The sequence below is a fragment of the Pristiophorus japonicus genome, chromosome 14 (genome assembly GCF_044704955.1).
Source record: "Pristiophorus japonicus isolate sPriJap1 chromosome 14, sPriJap1.hap1, whole genome shotgun sequence".
NCBI lineage: Eukaryota > Metazoa > Chordata > Chondrichthyes > Pristiophoridae > Pristiophorus > Pristiophorus japonicus.
Genome location: NC_091990.1, coordinates 100,446,310 through 100,455,784, shown reverse-complemented (window position 1 = coordinate 100,455,784; position 9,475 = coordinate 100,446,310). Strand labels below are relative to the sequence as shown.

General features: G+C 42.9%; 1 protein-coding gene across 1 annotated transcript; it reads left to right on the top strand.

Annotated features, from left to right (window-relative positions):
* Positions 1–2,030: 2,030 nt before the first annotated feature.
* On the top strand, positions 2,031–3,595 carry LOC139280001 (achaete-scute homolog 1-like). The gene is made up of 2 exons (XM_070899409.1): positions 2,031–2,829; positions 3,060–3,595. Exon 1 carries the CDS (start codon positions 2,217–2,219, stop codon positions 2,823–2,825), a length of 609 nt encoding a protein of 202 aa, XP_070755510.1. The 5' UTR covers positions 2,031–2,216; the 3' UTR covers positions 2,826–2,829; positions 3,060–3,595.
* The last annotated feature ends 5,880 nt before the right edge of the window (positions 3,596–9,475 follow it).

Below are 9,475 nucleotides of genomic sequence, written 5' to 3'. Positions count from 1 at the left end.
AAATCCAACCAAAACTCCCAACATCCAACCGCTCCTGTCACCACGTAAACGTGTATGAAGCTTGCAATAAAAATATTGTCTGCTGTGTTTTCAATAATGATGAATTGTGGCTTGAGGGGAATGCGATTTTTGGGTGATGGGAACTATTTAGTGATGGGAATTGTCGAAAAATGTTGATAGATTTAGTTTAATCTAAGAACTGCGTGTGTGTAAGAGAGAGAGATCAAATTGGGAAATGGTTTTACTTAACCAGGCGTCACTCTGTTCCACCAGATCTTTCAGTCTTAAGCTTTCCATTTAGGCTGACTGACTGTCGCATGAATGGTACTGGCTGCCTATTCTCTCTCACTGCCACTTGTAGACACTACACTGAAAGTTGTCTGGGTCTCCGCCGTCTGACTCGAAACGATATTTTCGGCAGTGGGACAAGTTTTATATTCTAAAGGCTTTTGTGCTGAAAATCTGTAGCGACAAACTCGGAACAGAAATAATGCCATTTTGTACGGTCCAAAACATGCATTACAAACATGGGAGTATATATTGAGGAAATGGTTAAGCTTCAGAAATTAGGCTAGCGTTGAATGTTATTTTGCCATTTTGTGTCAGAAAGTGATCGATCGCCTTGCATACTGCTGTCTTCACAACCGTCTCGTTGAAAGGACAAACTGCACGCATCCATATCGATTTCCTTTCTACCTCTACATGCAGTCGATATCGCTGTTTGTGCAAATGACAGTCTACAGCACGCTCCAAAACCATTTCGTTGATATTTATTGACTTTATTTAATAATGTTTTTGTTATAATGAATTTTTTAAATACGTTTTTGCTAACTTTGAAATAAACTTTCAGTTTCCAGGATAATTTCACTGCAACTTCAAGACCTGCTGCGGGTCTTAAAACCCCCGCGTCCCCATTCTTCAGCTGCACAACGCGTTGTCCGAATCACCAATCTAAAGTGTTAGAGTAGGCTGTTCTCTTTCGCATGGGTTAGTCGGCACTTGCAGAGGTTGCTATTTGTGTTGGGCAATGAAAGCAATACAAGGGGCGTTCCTACTTGAATTCAAGAACACAAGCACGCACAAAAAAGACCAGAATCGGTGTGTTTACACAAATGGATCTTTCACAAGAAAAAAGTAGAACTTTATAAAACATTTCATTCTGGTCCTGCTCCTTCACTGGGCGGCGAAGTGCAGATCTGTGCGCGCAAAGATCGCTCGTACAGCTGCTGTCTCCTTGCAGGCGCTGGTTTTGCATCGCACTGTTAAGACGTTACGGATGCCTACACCCCGCCCCCCCCCCCCCCCATCTAGTTTCCTTTCTTTTTTCAATGCAGACTTGATATACATATGATTGTTCTTAATACTGCAAAAATAATTATGATAAATAAGACCTAAAGTGAGGTTTAAAAGCATTAAAAGTTGTCTGTAACAGGTGTATGCTGACAAGGTACCTTAGAGTTGCAAGTATGGCTTTACAAACACAATAATTCGAGTAGGCAGCAATATTCTGAAAAATAGAACAAACCGACGGAGTTTCTGAAGTTATGTCGAGGTGGGGCGGGGGGTAGTTGGAAAAGGAGATAATAACCCTAAGTTTGAGTCTGTGTCTTGGACAATCGTTTAATGGCATCTTCTGAAAGTGTCATTTAAAAAATTATCTAATAATATATATATATTATATATATATTTTAAAAAGCGGTGCTGTGTCAATATAAATCCAGCTCAAAGCAACAAGGGGTTGCATTTTGAGCCGAGAAAGCCGGCCAATGGGGAGCAGGCGGAGGTTGCATTGGCATGCAAATGAGGGCAGCGCGTGCTCCCGGGACGGCCGGTCGCAGCTGAAAAGCTCCATTTGTTTATTTAGAGCGGAATGGCACGCGCCGGGCGCACGAATGAAGGGGGGCGACGCGCGTGGAATGTCAATGGGAGGCAGACAGGAGAGGGAGCGAATGATGGGGGGGGGAGGGAGGAAAAGTGGGCCGGGCCTTATCTGGAGCGTGCATCTGGGGAGGGAGCGAGGGAGGCGCGTGTTGAAAAAGGCGAGTGCTTGCAAAGTTTGCAGCAGATCGTCTCCCGGAGAGGTGCGGGTCAGGACCTGCTCCTTGCGGTAAAGCGCGCGCCCCACGCGAACGCCACGAGCGCTGCACACTGCCAACTTTTTTTTTCCGCTCACTCTCTTGCTTTCCTTTTTTTCCCTCACCCGTCTTGACAGACTCATGGAGCGGACAGCGGCCGCGCAACTAATGCAATCCTCCTGTCAGTTCCTGCTGGAGAGCCGGCCGGTCCCGTACAGCGACGGCGGCTCCCCTGCCTCCTCCCCGGACAGCAGCGGCGACGGCGGCGGCAAGGGCTGCAAGCCGGTCAAGCGGCAACGGTCCAGTTCGCCCGAGCTGCTGCGCTGCAAGCGACGCCTGAGCTTCACCGGCCTGGGCTACTCGCTGCCTCAGCAGCAGCCGGCTGCCGTTGCCAGGCGCAACGAGCGCGAGAGGAACCGGGTCAAGCTGGTCAACATGGGCTTCCAGACCCTGCGCCAGCACGTGCCCAACGGGGCGTCCAACAAGAAGATGAGCAAGGTGGAGACCCTGCGGTCGGCCGTCGAGTACATCCGCGCCCTGCAGCAGCTCCTGGACGAGCACGACGCCGTGTCGGCCGCCTTCCAGTGCGGCGTCCCCTCGCCGACCCTCTCCCCCGCCTACTCCACCGACCTCCACTCCATCCCGCCCTCCCCGCTCTCCACCTACTCTTCGGATGAAGGAAGTTACGAGGCTCTGAGCCCAGAGGAGCAGGAACTCCTTGACTTCACCAGCTGGTTTGACAGATACTGAGCGGGTAAGGCGGCTGTCTGCTTCTTCCAGAATGTCATTTTTTTTTGTTTGTTGCTCGAAATGCTCAAGTGTGGTCTCATATATCATTTCATAAGGGATGGGAGCGTTTCGGTCTTAAATGTCCGGGAGGATTTTTAATTAAAAAAAAACAGTTTGCGTGCAATCTGCTCAGAAATGTGCTGTGTTGAACTTTGTGTGCGTTACTGACAGCCGTCTTCTTGCCTTGTGTTCCAGATGTTGAAGGGAAGCATACCAATACCTCTGCGTCATCATTTCTGCGTTACAAGGGGCAAAGGGGAGAGAAGGATGGCGCGTTTCTGTTTACTGGAGCTTCGATTCACTGCCAGCTTCCTGAGTGCTGAACATCGGGGACCACAAACTACTCAGGACACACTTGAAGATGCTTCCAAGAGAAAGCCACGAACAATTATAACTAAAGTGCAATTATGTAAATAACCCTCGCAGTTAATGGAGGGGACCATGGAGAGCGGACTGACAGGGTACAGTCCTTGTGATGCTTGTCTGAAAGGGTTGTCCAACATTTCTATATAGCTGTTAAGGGTGTGGTGTTAAAGGGAATGTCTCAGTGGCATCAATGCCATCCATTTGTCACATACGTATATACCCTGTCGCCTTTTGGGGTCAGTTAATAGAAAACTAACTTTATACTGGGTTTCAAAGTGGAGAAAAAAAACTTGATGCTTCCGTACTTTGAAAGAAATTTTGATTCAAATTGATGTAAACATTCTATTTTGTATCTATTCTTACAACAAGGATTATATGAAGACTTATTTTTGTATATAAATGAAAGCAGAATAAAAATGAACGATACAAAAAAGATCTTAACAAGACTTTATTGTATCACTGCCACGAGCACAGTGTCAAAGAGTGCAAGAACGAAACAATCCTTTTCTCCTTTAAAAAGAAGTTCCATATTGTTAATTATGCTTATCTATGGTGTGCCTTGAATTTCATTTGTTGTAATCTAATTCTGCGAAATTAACCCCCTGAACCCTTTCCGGTCTGATTGAAGGTTGTTTTGATGCATGGGGGACCCCATGTATGTGCACTTGCTTTGGTTACCTTGTTTGTTTTTACTAAACTTGTACATAAGCAATTTTTTAAAAAAGTATATTTTATGTGAAATAGTCTATAAATAAAGATTTTCTATTTATACATTATTTGGTGTATTTCCTTTGATCTAAACTCCACTTCTCGCTTAATTTTTAAATTACACTAATGAGTGAAATAAAACTGACAGTCACTGCACCTCGTGTAATTTACTCATCGGAGGATTACATAGAAGAAAGGAAACAATTTATACAGTGCATTTGATACGTGGGAATAATGCCAAAGAGAACTGGTTTGGGATTGAAAAAACAAAGAACAAAGTCACAGGATGGTGATTTTGGCATAAACTTGGAAAATAGGTTTAAGTAAAATTACATATCCACAGAGGGTCGTGGTATCATAGAATGATTGTCATGTCAAATTATACGAAAATAAACCTTTTAATGTATAACATAAGGTTTGCATATAGACTGAATGATCAATATAATCATCATTGCAATTTCTGTAAATGCAGTTCAGCTCACGCATTTGCAATCCCAGGATAAGTACATCCATGGCAATGGCCTTGACATATGCAAATTATCTAACTTCAAGTTTGCTTCTTATGTATTCATTGAAGCATAATCAATTCTGTTATATGTAAATTAGATCATATGCATATTCTCCATCCTATTGAAACAAAAGTATGCATTTCGAATTGGTCAAAAACAACTGCTATGGGATACTCAGTTTAGGTAACACTCAAGTTTTAATATGCTGTGCTTCCACATTCTTGTTGTATTTTGATTCGTACATACAATAAAGATTAAAAATAATGCAGGTATAATTTTGAACATTAAAATGTTCAAATGGACTGCTCAAGCTTTGCTCGTTTGGTATGGTGTGTGACACAAAACTGACATCTATTATCCTAATCTATACATTTATTGGACCGTCTATCTCTGTCAGTACTGCAGTGTGAGAGCATATTTAAAACAACTGTATATGCAAGGAGTATGTTAGAATGTCCAGTTAAATCTGTGCGCATCCGTTCGTTTATTTAAATCAAGGGGTATGGTTTATGGAAACCAAACTGTAGGGTTGCACATTTTGTGTTGGAGTTTATAAATATTGAAAACTTTGCCGCCCAGTGCGAACTTCTGTTTATGCTGTAAGACATCAGCGGACAGTATTTTTCGTCTTCTAGTATCACTCAAGATAATTTCCACATCGGGCGTTAGCCAGCATCCGCAGTGAGAGCAGTTGCCAACAAGTAATAGCTTAAGTCAATCATACACATTTCAGTCCAAGGGAGTGATTAGGTTGGTGAGAGGAATAGATAAATCCCTGTGCACTGGAGGATTTGCATGGTACATTGATAATTAACTTGTTCTATGCCTCCACTATTTACGCTATGATAAAACGTATTGGACAGATTAATACCCAGATAATTTAAGATTAAGCGCCTATCCAGGTTACCTTAAGTTAGAATTCTGGGATGCAGTTGTTCATTGGACCACTAAAGGCTTTGTTATCGCACCGAGTACACTATTACTGGCACTATGAGCCGCAATAGTTCAACAACAACTTGCAATTATTTAGCGCCTTTAATGTAGGAACACTTCACTGGAACGTTACCGGACAAAAAAAAAGTTGAATAACGGGAATACTGAATCAATTGCAGCTAGCCCAATGAAGTTGCACTTGTTTTACTTTGAACTCACAAGCCGTGTAGAAAACGGAAACGAACTCAACATTATTTCAAAGAAAGCTCAAACCAATAGATCATTTCTCCATCCACAGTTCGGTTTGTAATAGTTAAGTCAATTAGACGGGTTAGTCGCTCTTCCATTTCACTCAGTTGTGTTTAAAACTCTTCTCATTCCACGAAGCGCCACAAACTATTGTCAATTTGTCTATTTCACTATTAAATAAGTCAGTCAGAGGCAGAATGATGTTTATTTGGTTATCTACGGTATTAACGTGCTTGCAAACATACATCTGCATTATATAACGTGGCTGCATTTGGAGTGGCAAATGGCTGATATACGCGACGTAAAATGCTCTTTCGGGACGAAGTGGAAATTTCAACATTGTTTGCAAATTATTTTAGTGACCTGATAAATTGTACCTCCCGCACACTTTTATTAGATGAGGCCTGATCAAGAAGTCCCTTGCCCCTCAAAAAAAAGAGTTTAGAGATGGCTATTGTCTGGGCCCATTGCAAGACACTTTCATCCCATTATACATATTGTGTGGCATCAGCATTATTATTGTTGTAAATAAACATTGAGGCTCGGGACAGGAACACACACGAAAATGGTGATTTCAATTTCACCTGTCGGAAAATCTATGCGAGGAGAAAGAGCCGGCGCAGAAAGGCTCCCTGTGAGCCCTGGCTGGAGTCAATGGGGCAGCTGGAGGCCGGCCACGTGTCTGCTGTCAATCACCGGGCTCCCGGCGAGCGCATTGGTCGGCGGCGCACGTCCGCCCGCTCGCCCTCCTTCCCTCGGAAGAATGAGTTTAAAGCGGTGATTAATGAGGGCAATTACTCATCGGCCGGCCGCGGACAAACGGGCCTGTGATTTCGCCCCATCGACGTCCCACGGTGCGCTCCAAAGAATAGAACTCGTTTGCTATTTTGCTACCATGCACACACAATAATATTCGCGCATTGTGAGCCGGCGGTCTTGCTGGGAAGTGGAAGCGTTTCTTAGGTTTGATGTTTACACGGTGTAATTTCCTGGGGTCATATGCTGTGAACCTTCCTATCTACTCGGGGCCGATCCCCCCCGGCCTTAATCTCCGACGGGCTCTTCGCGTGTCCCGTTGCAAAGAGCCAGTGTATTCCACATCACCTTTAGATACGATTGTTGCTCACACACACACACACACACACAACCGCTGTACGGCGATCAATCATTTCCAAATAATAAAGCCTCCCAAACGCATTGTGCATACTATGATTATAGCAATTCTAATTTTGTACAATAGTGTACAAAGGTTTCTTTTTTGTAAGGGGGGAATCGTGGGGTGGGAGGGAAATGGAACAAAACGTGCTCTCCCAAATAGACAATTCGAAAAAATAAGAGAACAGGTCGAGCAACCGCCGCCACCACCCTGAGCAACACTGACCTCAGGGAGTGTATATTTTTCAGGCACCAACTTAATGGGGCTGTGTTAGCTCCAATAAGATTATAGCTTGCATGCACCTGCCCAACACAGCTCTGAATGGAATTCCGAATATCCGCGACTTCAAGGCAGAACATTTCACTAGTCCTGAAACTTTCTTTTCAACCCCAGCAGTGAGTAAACGTTGATGCCAGCCAATGGGGAAAGGGCCGTTTCCAACACACTGGTTAGCATGTTTTAAACAATCATGGGCCGTCAGCCCTAATCCGCTGATTGTTGCGCTCGCTAAGAACACCAGATAACTATTGTGAGAAGTGTATATTAAACTCTGAAGATACAATAAGCAGAGTGATGCTAACGTAAATGCATAAAAGTCCCGGCCACGTTGACAAGGATTCAGACCATTCCTGTGTGTTCGATTCGGCGCGTCTCAAAGTGCAGGTCCAGCTCGCTTTGTGTGATCGCCACAGAGATGGTCATTGGGCCCAGCAGTGCGTTTTCTTGGTTTATTTTGAAAAGGGGTTACGGTCGGGATTTAAAACCAGGTGCTCATTTGTTCATTCGTGTTAGTATTGGGTATTCATGGGACAAGAGGTGTCGGAACACTCCAGATTACATATTGTGACCAAAGATCACTATCAGCAGGGACTCCATAATGCAGCGGAGTGACTATTTGGAACACAGTCGTCTTACTAAATTGCTTTCAGTAAAAGTAGGGTCTTACTGTTCAAACAATATACTTCATCAGCTTGCTGCTTAAACTGTTAATTTTAGAAAAAAAAAGGTGGTTCAGTTTAGAACCTCACGCTGTCGAGACTTATTTTTGTAAAGGTTGCACATCCCTACTGTAATCAATCTCGAAATGCCGTTTTCCACCTCAGATAAATACGCGCCATGGTTGATCTATTGCCCAGACCCGGAGCAAATTGCTGCGGTTCCCAAAGTATTGTGAGGAACACACTTATATTTTACATTATACGGCGCTTGACCACCTCACTTGGACCCGCTCCCCACAATGAATCAATGGCCATGATATAGACCGTTCTTGTCCTTCATAGGACGCTGCTTCTCAAATTGAGACTTAACCATTTATTTCACCAACAAGAAACAAAGCTGGAATACCGATTTCTGGGCATCAATCTATGGGCCTTCACTAAATAGTTCCACAAAAGCGGGAATTTCTACAACAGCCCCCGCGGTAATAAGATTATTATTGTGTATAGTTTGGTCATGGAGAAGCAAGGGCGTTTTAAGTGGGTGAAAATCAATTTCACCAAAGGTCCTACTTAAATTGCGAGTCAGAACAGCCTCCACTGCAAGGAAAGTAGCCCGATTCTAAAACAAGGATCATGGAGTACGGGCATTCCACGCGGGCAAGGGGAGAAAGCCCTTATCTCCGTTACGAAGTGTTTATGAAAACAGCAAAACTCACGTAGTTTGCTTTTTGCAATGAAAGGATGCTAGAGATCATCAGCAATTTGGTGTCAGGTTAATCTATGAAACTAACAGGTAATGTATTAATTTGAAGATTTAGCATAGATCATGTAATTTTTAATTACATTTAGTCAAGTTTACTCTGAATTTTTTCTCAATGAATCCTATTTTAATTAACTTTTTGACCATAATTAGATACCTCCCGAAAGTGTAGGGGACTCAACTGCTCTCCACTAGAATGGGTAAAAGAGTAGATTGTTGACCCATTCAGTATAGGTAAGGTGCTCGCATGCTCTTCAGAACCAGAAAGGATTCTCCATCCTTTTGGAATGGAGATAGGCCATGTACTGTTCAGAAATGGATGGCGTTTTGCATAATCTTTTTGAAAATGGATGTGATGGTTATTTGTGCCTCTTTAGACTGAGTTGGATATTCAACTTCTCTTTGGTGTTGATGGGTTCTCCAAAATGGGAAGGTTCCTCGCGTGTTTTTCCGATTGGATAGGATGCTCACGCGATCCTTCAGAATAAGTAGGTTGCTCAAATTCTCTTCGCAAAGGATAAAATATGGAAAACAGTAGTTTTCACAAGAGTAAATGGCGTGACATCATAATGACTGGGAACACTTTAAGATGAGCGACAGTAAATCATTGTAAATTAAATTTATTATCAATCAACACTTCAATAACGTACTTCAGTCTCCGTGATTCAAGCATAGGCCAGAATAAGAAGAAATGTTTTCAAAATAGGCTGAGCAGTCAACGACGAGACTGACTTTTTACAGATACTCTGGCAACATCTTTAAAGAATAATTCTATTGAATTGGGCACCTAATTAAAAATTCGGCAGCTACGTTTTAAAAATAACAATTAACCTGTTACATTAATTTGGTGGGCCTCAAATTAACTATTAACGCTCAAATGAAACCAAAATATTTCGACCTCAGCTTTCCAAATGTACACTTATTTGAAAAAAATGTAAGTGGGAATACTGAGATAACATTTTGAAGAAAACATGGCAAATAAGCAATTTAGA

What these genes read in the sequence shown, in the direction of transcription:
- LOC139280001 (XM_070899409.1), top strand. Translation starts at nt 2,217, where the DNA reads ATGGAGCGGACAGCGGCCGCGCAACTAATGCAATCCTCCTGTCAGTTC.